General features: G+C 38.4%; 1 protein-coding gene across 1 annotated transcript; it reads left to right on the forward strand.

Moving 5' to 3' along the window:
- Nucleotides 1–13,933: 13,933 nt before the first annotated feature.
- LOC147642228 (pentatricopeptide repeat-containing protein At3g09040, mitochondrial-like) lies at nucleotides 13,934–18,614 on the forward strand. Its single transcript, XM_086804148.1, has 2 exons — nucleotides 13,934–14,239; nucleotides 14,390–18,614. The coding sequence occupies exon 2, from the start codon at nucleotides 14,632–14,634 to the stop codon at nucleotides 17,080–17,082; it is 2,451 nt and encodes an 816-aa protein (XP_086660274.1). The 5' UTR covers nucleotides 13,934–14,239; nucleotides 14,390–14,631; the 3' UTR covers nucleotides 17,083–18,614.
- Nucleotides 18,615–21,729: the final 3,115 nt, after the last annotated feature.

Here is a 21,729-nt window from a genome sequence, read left to right on the forward strand (position 1 = left end):
TGTATGTATGTATGTATGTATGTATGTATGTATGTATGTATGTGTGTGTGTATCCGTGCATGCGTGCTTGTGTGTGTGTGTGTATATATGTATGTATATATATACATACACGCACACATGCACACACACACACACACACACACTATATATATATATATATATATATATACATAGATATATACATACATATACATATGTATATGTATGTATATACATATACATATACATATGTATATGTATGTATATGTATATACATACATATACATATGTATATGTATATGTATATACATACATATACATATGTATATGTATGTATATACATATACATATGTATATGTATGTATATACATATACATATACATATGTATATATATACATATACATACATATATATATATATATATATATATATATATATATATATATACACATATATATATGTGTGTGTGTGTGTGTGTGTGTGTGTATGTATATGTATATGTATATGTATATGTATATGTATATGTACACACACACACACACACACATATACATATATATATACACACAAACACACACACACACACATACATATATACATATATATGTGTGTATGTCTAGTTAACATGTGTTTTTGCTTGCCTTGCGTGTGCACGCATGCACGCACACACACACACACACATGTATGTATGTATGTACACACATACATACATATAATCTAATAAATAAATACAAAAAGTTACTCATATAGAATTAGTAAGAAATTCAAAGTTAGACCATATGCATGTATATGTTTGTTTGTGTATGGATGTCTATGCTTATATATGTGTATGTTTGTATGTATTTGTGTAATCATGCATGTGTGTGTATATATGTACATACACGTGATCCCATGGCTTTCGATCCCGTATACTTTAGTGTTGAGGCTGGGAGGGTGCAATAGTGGTAGAAAACGCTTAGAGATGTGCCTTCACTTGAGTTTTTTTCTCTCTAACAGAAAATCATACATCTATCAAAAACCATCATACTAAGAGAGAGGCATACATCTCTCTCTCTCTCTCTCTCTCTCTCTCTCTCTCTCTCTCTCTCGCTCAAAAGGGACTTAGCATACTTCTCATCTTTTTCGAGTTGTGTGCACTATTGAGATACCTGATGGTTGCTCTCTTTTGAGAAAGATACAAAAGCATGTGGGATCATGAACTCTTTTCTTCTTAAATATAGTATAGTATAGATTACAAAACTTTCAAAAACACACTTCAAGATATTAAAAAATCCCTTCCAAGTTCTATAGTCTACTCCGTTTGGGTGTCCTATTTGGGGACTCTCGTCCCAATTTTTCTTAATGGGAGGGTACCCAACTTACTTATCTCGTGGGCGAAAGCCATCAAAATTCAAAATTGACATGATGAGCTTTGTACGTGGGAGTAGCAAACATTTAAACTTCAAAGGCCATCTACGTAGTCATTTAAAAATATGAAGCATTACAATATTCATTAATTGGGATGTGCCCTATTCATAATTTTAAAAGGCACATACATGATATGTGCCCTATTCATAATTTTAAAAGGCACATATATGATATGTGCCCTATTCATAATTTTAAAAGGCACATATATGATATGTGCCCTATTCATAATTTTATAGGGCACATACATGATATGTGCCCTATTCATAATTTTAAAAGGCACATATATGATATGTGGCTTTTTAAACTTATTAGTATGGTGAGCTAAGATTCATAAATAATGAAACCCCTGGCCTCCTGAACCCTAAACCCTAAACCCTTTTAAGGCTATCCTTCCTCAACCTCTTTCTATTCAACTGTACCCTGTACCCTGCAAAAACATGTTGTCTCTCTCTCTCTCTCTCTCTCTCTCTCTCTCTCTCTCTCTCTATGCCAAAGCAACTTGATTGTCTCCGCATAATCGACATAGCAAGGCATTATATAGATATGTTTTGCCTGATCCGCTTGGTCCGTCAAGGAAAAAACACCACCATTATTCAAATTAATGGCCTCAAGGATGGTATGGAATTCTCTAGATTGACAACTATTAAGACTCCTTTCCATGGAAAGAGTCAAATTAGCCTATTGAACAACATCAAACACTATCTCTTCCATCAACAACCTATTGTTGATAGCAGCAAATAGTTGATCTATTAGGAAGAGGCAACCCTTCAAAATCATGTAGACATTTTCCATATTGTTGTAATGAGGTATTGCAAGTGTAACAGAGCTTGATTCTTAGCTATAGATTAACAAGCACCAACTTCAACATACCTTCTCTGCAAGCCATGGAAAAAATCATCTGAAAGTTCGGCACAAATTTTGACCCAAAGATGTCCGGGAGATATAGACTTACAAAAAACCAAAATGATGACAAAAAGTTGATGCAGCTGGAATCCTATTTTTTGAAATGTAGCTTCTTGATGAAGACACGTATAACACTCATCACTCTCTAGCATTCCTCTTGCATTCCTCTTGCATCACATGCAGCCTTAAAACAGGGATATAACTGCCCATTCACTGTACATACTTCCTCAAAAGATTTGCAGCCTTTACACACTGTGAGTAGCATGCATAGATAGTATTGCTCACCTAAGCTCGGGCTAACATTATACATACGTCCAATCACATTTCTCTTTTTTATTTTAGTCCATGACCGAAGAGAAGAATTCCACACCCACTTGTAAGGGAAATCTAAATATAACATGATTTTGCAAGGGGAGATGAACATGCAACGTTTGTATATCTAGCTTTTCTTCGTGCAGATCGTATTGGTATATGCGCTAACTTGCCTTTGATGCACACATACTGTGCATCCAGATATTGACTAACCTCATCAATAACCCCATGTGTATCTTGCAACTAACATGATTTTGCAAGGGGAGACGAACATGCAACGTTTGTATATCTAGCTTTTCATCGTGCAGATCGTATTGGTATATGCGCTAACTTGCCTTTGATGCAGACACGTACCGTGCATCCAGATATTGACTAACCTCATCAATAACCCCATGTGTATCTTGCAACTTTATAGTAGCTCTATCATGTCCCTTATATACATACTTATACAAATATTTCACTGCTATAATGGTAGAGCGTACTTCTATGTTAATATGGGCTTTGTATCTCATAAAGAGAAAAGGGTTATATGGAACAACCCATTGACTATCCACTCTATGATTCTTTACTTGGATGAAACTACCATCATCTCGCTGCATGTAAGTTGGATGCCCATTGTCATCAACAATAGTGGTCTTAGAAAACTTGCGAGGATAACGATGTTTGTAACTCCCGTTAACCATGCAAGGAGAGTACATATTTAGTTCCCCACATGGTCCATGAACATTACACTGACTAATTATCTTGTGTAACTCGGGAAACATCGCCTTATCTGGAAGTTTAGCACATACCAACTTATCATAGTAAGAAATCTCAGTAGGCTTACATATACCTTCCCAATATCAATAATATATGTGCATGTGGAAAGCCTCTTTTTTGAAATTCTATAACAAAAACAAATCCCACTACCCTTCCAAATAATGCTTTTTTCACCAATAAGTGCTCTCATAGAAGTCCCATGCCATCAAGTCAGGTTGATCTTAGGCAGCCGACCCAGCAATAAAGCATTGCATATTTCATCCCACTTTGGATTGTAATAAGTAAAAGTAATAAATACATCAGGTTTACCCATCCTCCTAACAATTACCATTGAATCCTGATACAATTGATGCATATTTCATCCCACTTTGGATTATAATAAGTAAAAGTAATAAATACATCAGGTTTACCCATCCTCCTAACAATTACCATTGAATCTTGATACAATTGATGCATATATCGAGGCCCCCCCAATATATGTAGACGGTAGAAATATTTGGTGTCTAACAATGCCCCTAGAGACTCTGTTGACCCCATCTAACATTAACCATATCTGCAAGCCCTTGGTATACTTCAGCACGCAATGCTTTCTGGTTATTGCGTATCCATACTAATCTTGATTCTTCCATGTTGCTATATGCATCAACAGTAGTGTACTGTTGCAAAAATCGACCACCGCGCATATAAGGGAAGCATTTGTATCCTCCCTTATTTGTAATCTATATACATAATATTACCGTTGAGTTATAGTCTTTGTCTCCTCACTTGAACCTTGTCTATTCCTACCATGGAGGGGAATTCCAACATGCCAACCATCCTCTCCTCAAGGAAACAAAAGAACATTTAATAGAGGCATATATGAACGATACAAATTAGATATTCTTTTATAGCACTTGTGCTAGACATTATTTGAATATCTCTATGACCTACATGAAAACCATCCCCCCTTGACCTTGCATGATAGTATCTACCTCACTACCCAATCGGAACCAAGTATTGCCTTGAGGTTGATCGAGCTTCATCAGATGACCATTCTCAAATCTGCATGTGGACTGGATTGTAACATTTCTTTCGTTGTACAAAATGCACCAGCATATGGATTATGTTCATACATCATTGTTTGTAACCTTTCAAGCATATTATGATTTAAAGAAGGCATCCCATTAAGTCTATTCTCCAATTCATGCTCTATATCATACACATACAATTGGGCAAATTGAGGAGCTACATCTCTTGTTTCATTGGGTATTATAGAGCCAACATGATGATAGGTAGTACCATGGATTTAAAAATTAAATACACCTCCTCCCTTAGTAAACTGATTATCCAAGGAAGCATCCAATGAAACGAATGCTAACACATTGTTATAAGAGCCTATATTCTTCATGTATTCCTTACTTACATTATTATTACCAAGTAGCATCTTAGCTATTTAGGAGGAGGATTTTCCAAAGGCAATAAAGAGATATGCCCACTTGCAATGTTTTCCCGCATATTGTCAAAGCTTTCTTGATGCCTCACAAAAATGTCACTTGTAAGAAAGGGTCTCTAAAGAGTGAAGAGTACAATCTTCGGAACATAACACCATGGTTGCTTGGTGCTTAACATTATGAGAAAATGAAAAAACACGCCTTATAGAATGACATCTAGGTTTAATACCCTTTGCATTGCCAACAGAATAGGAAATAGGTTGAAAATCTTCGATACGACCAATCTCATATATAGGTGGCTCATTTAAATCAAAAGAAATAGGGCCTCTTGCCATATCTCTATGTGCCCAAACATTTAAATTTTCATTGTTTACTAAGTTCTTGAAGAACTGTAGCAGTAGGACTTGCTCTGTTACCCAAGTGAATTCCAGCATAGAATTCTCTATGCTCCTCATCTTCAACCCTTGCAAATGTTTCGATCTCATTTACATTTAAGTACTCCATTAAATTAGCATGAATCTTTTTTTTTGAATGCTAGCCCTTGTTCGTGAACAATTACGACAAGATGCGCGTGTTACATCTAAAATTTTAAGCCGATGGACTTGGTTTGAGCTTAGGTATATAGAGCTCCTAGCCATCTTCAAACTGCTTTGAAAAAGAAAAAAAGCAACACCTAATTTGTTTTTTACATTTATTGTGTTATTAAATTTATTCTACTTTAAGTGCCATTATCCTCACGTATGATGTTCGCACATATATCACACATATGACCTACTCTCAAGGATAGACTCCGCACATTAGCAAACATTGTGTAATTATTAGAGAGATTTAGAGAGACAAATACAATTAGTTTACACTAATAAGTGATAATCCCTCTTCGTCTCTCACCTTTATTTTCCAACAAAGGCATTACTCCAGAGAGAGAGAGAGAGAGAGAGAGAGAGAGAGAGAGAGAGAGAGAGCAAGAAAAAAACATAGAACTATAAAACATGTTGAGACATAAAGAAAGAAAGAGCAAAGAATAAAATAGAAAGGGAGAAATAAAGACTTTGAAAAAATAGGAAATTCATTAATATTGCCCGGAGAGTCAAAGCAGGATAGTGGAGTACAATTTTCTCCTAGACAAAAACATCATGCTCTCATAAAATCACTAAGCAATTGTCCCGCTTTCCAACATACGGCTCATCTTCTTCACAATAGCATTGAGTTGATTAACGGATATCTTTATACTCAATACCTCCGAACCTAATGTCTGTACTTGCTCTTTTAATGAATCGACTTGTTCTTTACATTCCCTAGTACATCCACCTAAACGCTTCCCAATTTCAACATGCAAATTTTCCATAAAGAAAATCATGTCTAATTGGTTGGCCTCCATGTAAACACTACTATCGAGAACGCGATAAAGATGATGTGTCAAATCATCTTTCATCATATCCCCCCTTTGAGTGCCACTTCCACGGACCTCATCCTAAATGGCATCTAAGAACTCCTTGCAAGTAACCTGATTTTTCTCGGTGCGCTTGCATATGTCCACAATCGTCTGTAAACATTTAGCGCTTAGCTGTTCTAATGGAGACCTTGACCGAGCAAGGTATTTTACAATACAAACATTCATCAACTTTGGCGAGGTAGATAAAGCCACATCAGAATTGGAAGTTCCACATGCCTCCAATATGGCTTTTGATCCATTGTTACCAATAGAGATCTCCATTGTTACCAATAGAGATCTCCATTTGCTAAAATCCAAATTGAAAATCTTTAAACTTTGTAAAATCTCTTTATATCTTAGTCAACATGTTTCATAACCCTATATACCAGCACTATAAACATGTTTCATAACCCTATATACCAGCACTATAAACATGTAGACACCTCGTGGTTAGAGAAAACAATGTTTACTCTTAGTGAGCCCTATTATTTCCTCTCTAAAAGCCTAATACTAGCAACCATTGGGAAGTTCTTTCAAGCATGTTTCTTTATTGTTTAATAGTTAATAATACAGTCAAGGTACTAAAATAATTTTTGTTTGATTATTCTCTTAGGTCATATATTATGTCTATAGAGCTTACTCTACAATAAATAAAATAATATAACAAATGTAGAACGTGTTGAGAGATAAAGAAAGTAAGAGCGATAGAATAAAAAAGAAAAGAAGATATAAAGACTTTGAGAAAATAGAGTATACTCTTAGCGAGCCCTATAATTTCCTCTCTAAGAGCCTAATATTAGCAAAGTTCTTTATTTTCCAGCCACATTTTCATGTTATTTAAAGCAAATATAGTCAAAGCACTAAAGTAATTTACATTTGAATATTCTCTTAGGTCATATATTCTCTCTACGGCTTACTCTACAATCAAACACAATGTCCTATAGTTGAAAAGTTTCTAGTGTAGTAGCCAACCTTGCCGCTAAGGTATTAAATACTATTTATGTGCACACACAAAAAAAGCATCACAACATTCACATTTGCCATTCCAATTTTCAATTTTGAAGCATTCAATGAGACATTAAGAGATATACAAAGTATTTTAATATGTGGTGTCTTCTCTCTCTCTCTCTCTCTCTCTCTCTCTCTCTCTCTCTCTCTCTCTCTCTCTCTCAACTGCAAACACACAAAGGACAACAATAAGACTTACCTCAAGTTGAAGAGAGAATGATATTCAAACCGCCAACTTTGCTGGCTAGCAACCTTGTGCCTTGCTTCTACAAAATCACATACACAAGCCAAAACAACAAAAAACTTATGATCTCTCTCTTTCTCTCCCTCTCTCAATTTCTCAAAGGTAAGGGTAACTATTTGTGTGTTACATGTGTCTAAGTGTGTGTGTGTGTGTGTGCGGGTGTGTGTGAGCGTGTGCGAGAGAGAGAGAGAGAGAGAGAGAGAGAGAGAGAGAGAGAGAGAGAGAGGGAGAGAGAGAATGATCAATAACCTCAAAGACAATTACATCATTAAATTCATTAATTTTCTTCTTGGAATGCACTTCAATATTTCCCTAATAATGAAGTGATTTTTTTCAAGGCTCCTACATCTTCCACCCACAATGTAAAAGCCATCTAGTAATCCCAATGCCTCTGATTAAGAGGAGCTTCAGATTATCATTTAGCCTGCAAGAGTCTAAGACTATATAAATATAACATAGGTTAACATCATCCCATCCATCAAACCCAAGAAGTTCACATTTTGGGCTAGGTTGGCACCCAAAAAAACCCAATTGTGGAACCTCTTCAAAGAAGAGCGTATCCGACAATTTTTTATTTTCATACACCAACTTTAATATGTCTACTGACATATCTCTTGCAAAAAAAATTAACAAACTTTACTTTAAATAACAATCATGATCTTTTTTTCAGTGAGCAAAAGAGGGAGAGTAAAAGAAAAGGGTTGAGAAACAATTATAATACTTAAAAAAACCTTGTAACACCAATGATCACAAAAGGAAAAAATACCCATATTTAATATTTAGCTAATTTACACCTTGTAACACCAATGATCACCAATGATCACAAAAGGAAAAAATACCCATATTTAATATTTAGCTAATTTACACTTCGGAATACATTTGATAACTTTATCAAATACGTGTCATCTTTCATCTTTGTCACAAAAGCCCATATAGTCGATTCAGTAAAGATCTATCAAGCCTAGATTTTCTTTTATATACATGAGGGCTATATTCTCCTCTAATTTTTTTAAACATAAATGTATAATAATCTTAAAAACATCATTCCATCCACCTAATTCAACCTGCCATGGCCCATCCCATCCCCTGCCAAACCAGTGATGCTCAAACTCTGTAGCTAGATTCACCCTTTCCTCAAAGGCAAGGGTGTTCCTCATGTGCTAAAAAAAATGCGAGTCACCTCTTCCATCTGGTCAGCCGCCATACATACATACATATGTGGAAAGATGTAAGACATATGTAGATGGATGTATAACATGAAATTACAAAGCATATATACAAAAAAAAGGGTCCTCCTCTAACAATGAATGGTGTAACTTGAAAAGGACAATTTTTTGATTTTCTATATGAGTATGTATGTACACACATACATACATACATACATGCATGCACTCTTATATATACATACACATACATACATGCACTCTTATATATACATACACTCTCTCGCTTATAGATACATGCACTCTTACACACACACACACACACACACACACACACACACACATCCATAGTCCACATAACCTTTTAACACACTAAAACTTCACTACAAATATATATGGCATAATAGTATATATCACTCATATAGACCATTATCATAAAATCCTGCATATACTATTAATCAAAGCAAGGTATAAATAAAAGAGTCTTTAAAGACCTAACCATGAATATAAAGAAGTGCAACCTAGATTCTCTCTCTCTCTCTCTCTCTCTCTCTCTCTCTCACACACACACACACACACACAAAGTTCATGTAAAATCATTATTGTAAACAGGGCCTCATGCTATGCTATTCAAATATTACATTGCTATTTTCTTTTTAGATTATTAAAACATTTAAGGAATCTCTCACCTTCAATAAAACACAGAAACACACACGTGGGTATATATATGTAAATACTCTCTCTCTCTCTCACACACACACACACAATGCATGCCAAAGTCAATTCACATACAAATGTAAAATCACAAAGATCAATGTTATGCATACACATCTTAATCAAAGTAAGATAAGAAAATAGTCTTTAACACTCCCCCTTAAGTGTATAACAATGAATGGTGTAACTTGAAAAGGACAGTTTTTTGATTTTCTATATGAGTATGCATGTACACACATACACACATACATTCACTCTTATAGATACATACACTCTCTCTCTCTTATATATACATGCACTCTTATACATACACTCTCTCTCTCTCTTATAGATACATGCACTCTTATAGATACATGCACTCTTATACATACATGCACTCTTATATACAGACCCATGCACACACACACACACACACACACACACACACACTCCACATAACCTTTTAACACACTGAAACTTCACTACAAATATATATGGCATAATATATATCACTCATATAGACCATTATCATCAAATCTTGCATATACTATTAATCAAAGCAAGATAATAAAAGAGTCTTTAAAGACCTAACGATGAATATAAAGAAGTGCAACCTAGATTCTCTCTCTCTCTCTCTCTCTCTCTCTCTCTCACACACACACACACACACACACAAACACACAAACAATCACACACACAAAGTTAATGCACATCTTTCTATATCTCTCGCTATCATACACACACGACCTGCACACATTAAAAAATACTTTCACCAAAAATAAAAAAACTCAAACACACACACACACACACACACACACACACACACATACACACATGGCAACATGTATGTATGTTCACTCTCTCTCTCTCTCTCTCTCTCTCTCTCTCTCTCTCTCTCACACACACACACACACACACACACGCACGCACACGCACACACACACACAAACACACACACACACACACACACACAAACACACACACACTCTCTCTCTTCTCTCTTCTCTCTTCTCTCTCTCTCTCTCACACACACACACACACACATTCTCTCTCTCTCTCTCTCTCACACACACACACACACACACACACACACACACACACACTCACACTCACACTCACATTTATTTTTTGAATTAGTAATGAATCTCTCTCTCTCTCTCTCTCTCTCTCTCTCTCTCTCTCTTACACACACACACGCACACAAACACGCACACACACACACACACACACGCACACACAAAAAGAATTAATGCATGCAAAGTCATCCACACACAAAAGTAAAATCACAAACCCACATAACATTGAAACTTTACTACAAATACTTAATCAAAGTAAGATAATAAAATAGTCTTTAACACCCCCCCCAAGTGTAACTTTAACTACTATGTATGTGTAAAAAATATTATTGTAAACAGGGCCTCTCGCTACTCATATTAAAACATGAAAAAAAACTCACTTTTAATTAAAAAATAGATTGACATTTTTTTAATATATAAACATTGCCATATATATGTATGTGCGTATGTCTTCCTTGAGTGCATTAAAATATCACATTGCTATTTTGCTCAAAAAACAAAAATAAGACGATGCCAAGCGCAAGGCCCCCATGTCCAAGGTCATGCACTCGAAGAGGGGAGGAGGAGCTCATGAGCCTCATGTTGCATGAGGCTCCAATCTCACACACGCAGTGAATGAAGCCCCCCATTTTGCGCGCAAAGAGTTGTTGCACATGACAACCAAATTGACATGCAAAGGGAGAGCCACCACTTACTACCAGGAGAGCAAGAGTTGCTACACATTTGTCGGACCGGGCACCTAGCTGAGCAACCGTTTGAATCTTTGGAAGGGAGGAGTGTGCACAGACATTTGAAAAGGCGTTTAAAACTTGCAAAAACACATGGACAAAGGTTAGTTAGAACGACATGAAACACACACACACACACACACACACACACACACACACAGAGAGAGAGAGAGAGAGAGAGAGAGAGAGAGAGAGAGAGAGAGAGAGAGAGAGAGAGAGAGAGGTCTCACCCGCACCTTGCTCACCCCCCGCAACACCAAAAAAAAAACATGAGTAAAAAACACAAAAGAAGGTGGTTAAAATGACATGCAACACACAACCACAAAGAGAGAGAGAGAGAGAGAGAGAGAGAGAGAGAGAGAGAGAGAGAGGTCTCACCTGCACCTTGCTTTCCCTGCAACACCAAAACAAAGACACAACCTATATAAAAAACACAAAAAAGAAGTTCAAAGCGACATGCAACACACAACCACATAGAGAGAGAGAGAGAGAGAGAGAGAGAGAGAGAGAGAGAGAGAGAGAGAGAGAGAGAGAGAGAGAGAGAGAGAGAGAGAGAGGTCTCACCCGCACCTTGCTCACCTCGCAACACCAAAACAAAGACAACTTGCATAAAAGCACAAAAAAAGAAGGTCAAAACGACATGCAACACACAACCACAAAGAAAGAAAGAAAGATATATTAACATCTCCTAGAGGCCGAAATGGCCCATGAGACCAAAACAAGGTACAACTGATGATGATGATGTCTCATCATAACAAATCTGAAAGAAAGAATGAAAATAGTAACATCCTAAGAGAGCTAAGAGCTGAAAGCTGAACCGTTGAATCGTCGCAGTAAAATCCTTTGGTGGTGAGCAATGATGGCTCGAATCTGCCGATGATAGTCGTGGACACAATCTTCATGGTCATGGGCGTCTCGCTCTACAGATGTGAATGGCTCTGTCTGGGGTGACTCCTTTGGAGGGTGGTCTACCAGGTAGGCCTTTAGATGGGAGAGTAGAGGCTAGTGGGGTTACAGTGCTGGCTCTGAAAAAATCTGTGAGGGTTCTCTGTCTAGGCGGCTTTGGTCCCACTGCTCTCCTGTCTCCCTCAATAGGCTCTCTCTGTGGCATCTAAGCTTAAGTATGAAGAGCCCTAAGCACATTTGGTCCTCAAAGTCCATGATCCAACGCAAAGGTCCAAAGCCTTCATGATGGAACAGGCAGTGGTACCTCCCTCGGATCTCATAGTAGGAGACAGTCATTTAGGAGAAATGTGGACTCAATTTTGGGCCTTTTAGTTCTAGAGAGAGAGTGGCGCTCAACCAATATGAGGAAGAGGCTTCATAAAACAGAGAAATTTGCATTTTAAAGCAAGAATTCAAGTAAATAGAGTAAAATTATGCTCAAAATGCATCTTAAAATAACATTTTCTCAACTTATAATAATAATAATAAAATAATACTGCCGAATCTTTGCACGTATGCTAAAAGATAGTGGTAGTTAATGTTAGAGAATGGTAGTTAATGCTTGATAATCTCTAAGTTTCCTCCCAAAACTATCTCTGATCTTCTTCGTCTCCAACATAGTCGTTCTTTCTTTTTGTAAGTCTCCTCCAAATTAAGCTCTCATCTTGTTCTTTCGTGTGTCTTTTGCTACACAAAATGGCAACCTGTAGAAAACCTCGTAAAAGGTTAGTCAAAACAGCATGCAACACACACAGAGCGAGAGAGAGAGAGAGAGAGAGAGAGAGCGAGAGAGAGGTCTCACCCGCACCTTGCTCACCCCGCAACACCAAAACAAAGACATAACCTACGTAAAAAACACAAAAAAGGTGGTCAAAACGACATGCAACACACAACCACAGAGAGAGAGAGAGAGAGAGAGAGAGAGAGAGAGAGAGAGGTCTTGACCGCACCTTGCTCACCCCGCAACACCAAAACAAAGACACAACCTGCATAAAAAATACAAAAAAAGAAGGTTAAAACGACATGCAACACACAACCATAGAGAGAGAGAGAGAGAGAGAGAGAGAGGTCTCACCTGCACCTTGCTCACCCTGAAACACCAAAACAAAGACACAAACACAAAAAAAGAAGGTCAAAACGACATGCAACACACAACCACAAAGAAAGAAAGAAAGATATATTAACATCTCCTAAAGGCCGAAATGGCCCATAAGACCAAAACAAGGTACAACTGATGATGATGATGTCTCATCATAACGAATCTGAAAGAGTAACATCCTAAGAGAGCTAAGATCTGAAAGCTGAACCGCTGAATCGTCGAGGCGGTAAACTCCTCCGCTGGCGGGCAATGATGGCTCGAATCTGCCAATGGTGAGGGAGTCGTGGACGCGATCCTCGTGGTCGTGGGCGTCTCGCTCTACAGATGGCAATGGCTCTGTCCAGGGTGAGTTTGCCAGGTAGGCCTGTAGATGGGGGGGGCTGGTGGGGTTACATTGTTGGCTCTAAAAAAGTCTGTGAGGGCTCACTGTCTAGGCAATTCTGGTCCCACTGCCCTCTTGTCCCTCAAGAGGCTCTCTCTGTGGTGTCGTCTAAGCTCAAGTATGAAGAGCCCTAAGCACCTTTGGTCCTCAAAGTCCATGATCTGACGCAAAGGTCCAAAGCCTTCACGGAATAGGCAGTGGTACCTCCCTCAGATCTCATAGTAGACATTACAACGACATATATAGTGTTCCTCTGACTCCACCTCCTGATGGCAAAGCGAGCATATGCGGTCCTCTAGTGATATATCCTCAAATCGACCTGTCTCTATCCTCAGCCGGTGTGAAGAGGTGCGAATCTGTCCAATAACACTTCGAATACCATGTGAGGAGCAGTCGAAGGCGAGAAGCAAAAGACGATACGAAGCCAGACGAAGGCGCTGTGAGAAGGAGGCCTCACCAAACTTGCCGCATCCCCTTCATTGCTACGGACGCACCCCCTCACGGCTGCATGAAGGCGCAGCTGTTGAGGGACGCAGCTGCAGGCTTGATTACTCTCGACGACATAGGCTTGATTCCTCGACGGCGGACGGCGCAAAGCTGCATGCATGCGTGAGGGGCCAAAAGAACTCGCCACCTGGCAGAAGTTGAAAATTCAAAGCCCATCCGCCCTTATATTATGTAAGAAGATGTGAAAATCTCCCGTATTGTCTGCACATGGGTCAGGAAACGTGATGAGAATTGGTCGAACCTCGCACATACATTTAATCCCCTCTTTCAAGCATGAAACCAATGGAATTCTTCAACCTATTAAGTACTCATGTTTTGCAGGAGTAAACGCATGGGGCAGGCAACAGTACAACTATCACCCATCTGATAATCATTGCTCCACGAAAGGCAGGTATGGGGATCATTTAGGGCTTTCTGAATCAACAAGTTTTTCCACATTGGCCTCCCTTCTGAAGCATTGTGGGAACACCAAGGCCTTGCTTGATGGGCGATACGTGCATGCCCACATTAAAACTTATGGCCACGATCGCAACACATTTCTAGGAAATAATTGCCTCATCGACATGTACGGAAACTGTGGGAGTGTGGAGGACGCATTTGAGGTTTTTGATAATCTACCCAACCCCAATGTGTTTACATGGAATATAATGATCAAAGCATATGGGCAAAATGGGGATTTGAATGTCGCAAGCACCCTGTTTGGCAAAATGCCTCAGAGAGATGCAGTCTCATGGAATGCCATGATGGCAGCCTATGTCCAGCTTGGTCATGACATGGAGGCATTATGTCTATTTCGTAGAATGCCGCAAGAAGGCAGTTTTCCCGATAAAATCACATATCTCTGCACCCTTGACGCATGTGCCAACATGGCATCTTTTAACCAGGGCTTGATCATACATGCCTGCATTGTCACGAAGGGTTACGAGCAAATTGTTGCAGTTGGCACTGCCCTTGTTCACATGTATGGAAAATGTGGGAATTTGCAATTTGCAATGACAGTGTTTAAGAGAATGCCAAACCCGGATGTTGTTGCCTGGAGCACCATCATTTCTGTATTTGTGAACAATGGGCAAAGCAAAGAGGCTTTGGGTTTTTTTTATAAGATGCATCTTGAAGGTTTAAAGCCAAACACGGCTTGCTTAGTCTCTGCTCTTGATGCATGTTCTAGCCTGGTGGCCATTGAAGTAGGGCAGGAGATTCATGCATCCATTGTTGAAAGCAATCACAAGTGTGATGTTACTATAGGGAATACTCTTGTCAGCATGTACGGGAAGTGTGGGAGCCTGCAAGAAGCTATGAATGTGTTTCATCATGTGACATGCAAGGATGTCGTAACCTGGAATGCGCTGATTGCAACACATACTCAGAATGAGTGTGGCAACGAGGCGCTTGGGATCTTGCAGCAAATGCAGTCTGAACGTGTCACTCCAGACAATGTCACCTTAGTATGTGCTTTGGATGCATGCACTACCTTATTATCCTTGACAGAGGGACAAGAGATTCATGCAACCATAACATATATTGGCTGTGAGGGAAATGTGATGGTGGGAACTGCCCTTGTCAATATGTATGGCAAATGTGGACAACTACAAGAAGCCAAGGTTGTGTTCGGCAATCTTCAACATCGAGACACAGTCTCCTGGAATGCCATCACTGCAGCGTTCATCCAAAACAGGCAGGGCAAGGAGGCTTTGAATGTCTTTCATCAGATGCAGCAAGAGGGCGTGAAGCCAGATAATGTTTCATTCATTTGTGCACTTGAAGCATGCTCCAGTCTCAAAAAGGGGCAAGAGATTTTTAGGGCCATTATTGAAACAGGATATGAACAGCATGTTGATGTGAGGAATGCGCTCATTTGTATGTACGGTAGGTGTGGTAGCCTGTGTGATGCAAGGCTTGCTTTCAGCACTATACCTTTCCTAAGCATTACCTCTTGGAATGCAATTATTGCAGTATTTGCCCAAAATGGCAATTGTCGGGAGGCTTTACAACTCTTTCAAAGTATGAAGTGTAATGGCTTTGAGCCAGACAAAATTACTTTTGTTTGTGCACTTGATGCTTGTGCCAGCTTGGGGGCGCTTACTGAGGGACAAGAAATCCATGTTGACATTATCAACATCGGATGTGAGGGTGATGTTGTGGTCGGGACAGCTCTCATTAGTATGTATGGCAAGTGTATGAGTCCATATGGTGCACACTGTGTATTTAGCAACGTGCTTCAGCCAGACATTGTCACTTGGAATGCTATGTTTGCAGTGCTAGCCCAAAATGACAGCAACATGCAGGCTTTACATCTACTCTACGATATGCAACATAAAGGTGTGGAGCCAAATGGCATCACTTTTGTTTGTGTTTTAGATGCCTGTGCAGGTCTAGCAGCTTTTAAACAGGGGTTGGAGATCCATTCATTTATGATTGAGAGCAGATATGAGGATGATACGGTAGTAGGAACTGCCATTGTGAACATGTATGGAAAGTGTGGGAGTCTGCTAGAAGCAAGGTCTGCATTTGACACAGTGCATTCTCGTGATGTGATCTCTTGGAATGCCATGATTGCTGCATATGCCCAGAATGGGGAGGCAAGCCAAGCTTTAAAACTTTTCAATCGAATGCACTTGGAATGTGTCCAGCCAGACGAGATCACATTTGTATGTGTGCTTACTGCTTGCAGTCATGCAGGACTTGTGGATGTTGGAAGATATTATTTTGCACTTATGGAGAGAGAACATGGCATTTCATGGGTGCAGGACCATTTTGGGTGCATGGTTGATCTTCTAGGTCGTGCAGGGCTTTTGGATGAGGCAGAGGTGCTGATGAACAAAATGCCATCTGAAAGTGGTTCCGTAGCATGGCCATGCTTGCTTCATGCATGTAGGCTTCATGATGATGCAGATAGGGGAATGCGGGCTGCAAAGCATTGCTTTGAGCAAGATTTGAGTACTATGGCACCTCATGTTACACTGTCAAACATTTTGGCAGTAGCAGGCAGGGGGATTTATGTTGTGAAAGTGTGATTGTCTTTATGAATCAACAGTTCAGTACTTGTGTGAGGTGGGGACATTGGCCTTATGAAGCAGCATCATCCATACAGGTGGCTCCAAATCAATCCCACAGCTATATCCCTGATCCTAAATCATATATGGGTACACATTTTCTTTGAGGTATTCCTCCTAAAGCGGCATGGTGGGCCAACCTGTTGACACAAACATTGCCATGGCTCACATGTTTTATCATGCTTGGTTTACCACAGGGCGAGCTATTCCAGTATTTTAGGGCTCTAGAAAAAGAGCAGCATGGGAGAGAGAGGTGAGTGACATCCACATTGGTTCTGACAACTTTTTGCTTCCTTCCTCTCCCTTTCGGTCTATACTGCCAGGCAGCTTATGCCTTGGATATTTACCACTTCGGCTAACACCAACTTGTGGACCATGGTGTAGATGCTATTTGGATGCTGGTGTGAGAAGTTATAGGCTGTGGTGCACACAGAAAGGCATGATCTTTCAAAGGCAAAGCTAAAGACAAATTGCAAATATTGTAAGTGGAGACAGAGAACAACATTGATGTTACTGCTGAAAACTGATTACAATAAATGGCTCCGGTTTCCACCAGTATACTTGTGTGAAGGGAGCTTTGGTGGCTGAATAGAAAGAAACTGCTGAGGCAGAGGCTCTGTGTGGAGAAGATATACCACCCACCTGGGGTAATATTAGACTATCCAGATTCATTTGGTAACCATCCCGTCTGGCAACCTGAGGACAAGCCGTGTTGGGAAGGTCTCCTTCAACTCTTAATGCAGCCTGATATGAAAATTTGAGAACGAGGATTCTCAGGAAGAACTGCTTCAGCTCCTATTGCAGCCCGATGTGGGAATACATGTCCACACTTGCATGTAGCCTGTTTGATAGCATGACAAACCATCTAAAAGGTCTCTCACCATCTTGCCTTCAACAACCATCTTATGTCTAAGCGGGGTTCTCTGAGGCGTTTGGACTGCTCAAACATGGTTGCTCCTCAAAAAAAGGGCCTTAGAAACATGAGTTAGATGGTACCCACGCAGTTACAAGTAGAGGGTGGAGCATTGATTTTCAACAATTGGCAGTAAAGAAGTCTTGAAACACTGGGCTAGATTGATTTCTAGGATTTTCAAAAAAGCATTTTAGAATTTCTACATTGTAATTGAAGGAAATCTTAAGTGCTTCAATTGAGCATGGATGGGCTACCGGGACTACAAAGACCATAGAACATGCAGTGGACCTTCCTCAAGGACGCACTATTGCATATGGGATTCTTGGAGAGGTGGATATGTGGAGTCTCCACCCTTTGACTTTGCAGCCCGCAACAAGGTCCTCATTCAAAGGGTGCGAGAAGAACGTTTCTCCATCTCTCCCACTTGGTTTGCTAGGGATGCCCACCCCCTCTATCTCTTGGTGGACGTTGTGAACTTGTCACGGAGGACATAGGGTGCCGAGGACTGAGACTTCCCATCTATAGCTAGGAGCAGCTTCTCGATTGAGAGTTTGGGGATGAATCTACAACTTAAATTGCTAGAGGAGTTTCCTGTCCACGTAGGTGCTAACACTGCAACCGGACCTTTAATTTTCTTGAAGAGAATAATCAAAAGACTCATAAATTAAATCAAACATCAAAACAACTACTTGAATTAAATTGAAAATTAAAGCACATATAACAAAACATAAAGTAAGAGAAAGAAATACATCACCATCAACACAAGGCAACACAAGACTGGGTGCAATCTTTCCCCCCCAACGTGAGTGGCTTCTTCTCGCGTGGGTATTTTTATATATTCCAAAAAGCAGGCTTTAAGCCAAAAATAAAGTATACATCCATATTTGGACTTTGTCCATTTAATTAGCCTTTGTCCTCAATTAACCTTTGTCTTCAATTAACCTTTGTCCTCAAACCTTCTAAGGTTTGCACTATTTTTTCTAATGCAATAATCTAACTTGTGCACATATGCACATTACAAAATAAATCAACTAATGTCCGTATGCACACTGTACAATAAATTGACACGTGCACACACACACATCACACCGATGTCAAAATAATATCAAATGCCATAATACATCCACAAAATATTGTGAGATCGGTCCACACGCCATAACTCAATCCACCATCTGTGCGACACCTAAATCGGTACCCTCGCACTGTGCAACACCTAAATCGGTATCCTTGCACACCTCATCACCTAAACTCATAAACATAAGCCACGTCACAGTAGTAACAATCAATTGACATCACATCAATCAATCCTAATGTGTTCATGATGAGAAATAAGCATCACAAAAAAAAAATATACAAATTTAAACGACCATGATTATTATTCAAATAACATGGGTCATAACAATCCTCCCTATTGGGAATCAACTGTCCTCAGTTGTGCAATCAATGAGTGGATGGCTTCGTGGCACAAGTGGTGGATAAGATCATCACATCAAACAATTTCAGAAAATAAAACCAAACAAATGAACGCATGTGAAAAGGATCTAAGTGTCCCATACCACATAGGTACCTTCCACATACAAACACTCGCTGGTAAAAGATAGAAGACATAGATACGTCTGGGGTAGGTATGTAAAACCAATCTAATGTCCCATACCATAGATTAATTCCACACGACACTACCTTAAGAATAGAAGTTTGAGATGGAGTAGCTAATTCCCTCTGAAACTTTCATTCCGACATAACTTTTCTCTATCCTCAAAATTAAACTACAAGTCTTATTCGAAAAATAAATTAGGTTGAAATGAAAATTCTTATCAGCTTAAGATTGAAAAATAATCACTTACATTGCTATCAATAACTTGATGAATTCTGGGGATTTGTTCTTGATCTTAATCTTGATCTTGTAATTGTCTAACTAAATTCTGGGGATTTGTTCTTGATCTTAATCTTGATCTTGATCTTAATCTTGATGAATTCTTGAGATTTGTTTTTTATCTTAATCTTAATCTTGATCTTAAGCTTAATCTTATACTTGAAATCAAAACTTGAATAAAATTAGACATCTTGCGTCCTAGTTGATAGCAAGAACTTGATATACTAGTAATGAATCTTGACTTAGATTTAAAATACTTGAATGGAGGAAAATTGAGAGATCATAATTGCAAATCTTGTTCTTAAGGGGTTTAAATCTTGTGGTTGAATATATCTTTGACTTAACAATTCTTGGTCTAGAAGGAATCTTGTACTTGGATAAATCTTAAACTAGAACACTTGAAAAATTTAGACAAAACTTTACTTGAAAGAATCTTGTACTCAGATAGATCTTAAACTAGAACACTTGAAAATTTAGATAAAACTTTACTTGAATTGGTATAAACTTCGTAATTGTGATTGGTATACAACTTAGGCTTGGTTTTTAGTCACTTGAGAGCTATTTCTTTACTTTTCTCATCATCACTAAATTTGATGGTTAAGCAATTGATAACTTGAATCAAAGACTGGAGAAACTTGATTGGTTCTTGAATCTTTAAATTGGTCTTAATCTTCTATAAAATGTCTAGCAATCATTTTTACTTGAATTTTTGCAATCAGATCTTGAAGATAACTTTTCCTAATCTTGTCTCGATCTGTATCTAAAATTCTTTTCAGGAGCTAAAGTTTTCTAACTAGGTCTAGAAGAAAATAATATTCAGAAAAGATACAAAAGCAAACAAGAAATTGTATACAATAAATAATTTTTAACACATACCTCCACATTTGGTTAGTGTGTCGAGTGTATTAACCTCTTCGGTGTCAAGCATGTCCTTTGCTGCAATTTGGTTCTTCTTTCTAGTTGGGCAAGATTTAGCATAATGTCCCAACATCTTACACCTAAAACACTTGACAATAGGCAGCTTGGATACGATGTCATTAGTTAGGTTATGCATGTCAGATGCTTCCACAATTTGAACTTTCTTCTTAATATATTTGTTTATTCTAGATAGACGTCGTTCAATCTTTCTTTGAAAGTTATCTCGATGCTCTCGTTCTTAATTCAAAAGAATATAGAGAGAATCAAGCTGTTCCTGAATAGTACGATAATGTTGCGGATATTCACCCATTTCCTGACAATTAAAAAGAATAGAAAAAATTTAAAACAAAAGAAAAGATAGAGTTTCTTATCTCATATGGAATGTCGAACTAGATGTGAGTCCTGCCAAGTTAGCCAATACACAAAATGCATAATTTTTTTTTCAAGAAATAATCCATGTACTTTTAAAATTAAAACTTTATTAATTAAAGCTCAAAGAGTTTCTTAATTAAGTTTACTAATAAAATCTTTGCTTAACATGATTTTCTACTAATTTAAATCCAACACACAGTTAAACCCAAGCTTAATAAAAGCTTAAACGAAATAATTAGGTAAATTCAATCATCTTGGAATTCATGAAGTTCAGGATAAATTTGTTAAAAAAAAGCTTTGGAGGAAATTATAATTAGTGCATAATGATTTCAAAATTTACAACTTGTATATATATATATATAGCTTTTATGCTGATCAATAAACTTTTAATTAAACTTATTAAACTTAGTAAAAAGCTTTACTAAAACTTAAAATCTGGACGATGCCCAAGGAGAAAAAAGTCACCCACAACAGTATCAAAATATTAAAAAAATAATTAAAAGTAAACGTTTTAAGCTCATAAAGCTTTTAG

The sequence above is a fragment of the Cibotium barometz genome, chromosome 1 (assembly GCF_041138505.1).
Source record: "Cibotium barometz isolate CiBa-2024 chromosome 1, ASM4113850v1, whole genome shotgun sequence".
Classification (NCBI taxonomy): Eukaryota; Viridiplantae; Streptophyta; class Polypodiopsida; order Cyatheales; family Cibotiaceae; genus Cibotium; species Cibotium barometz.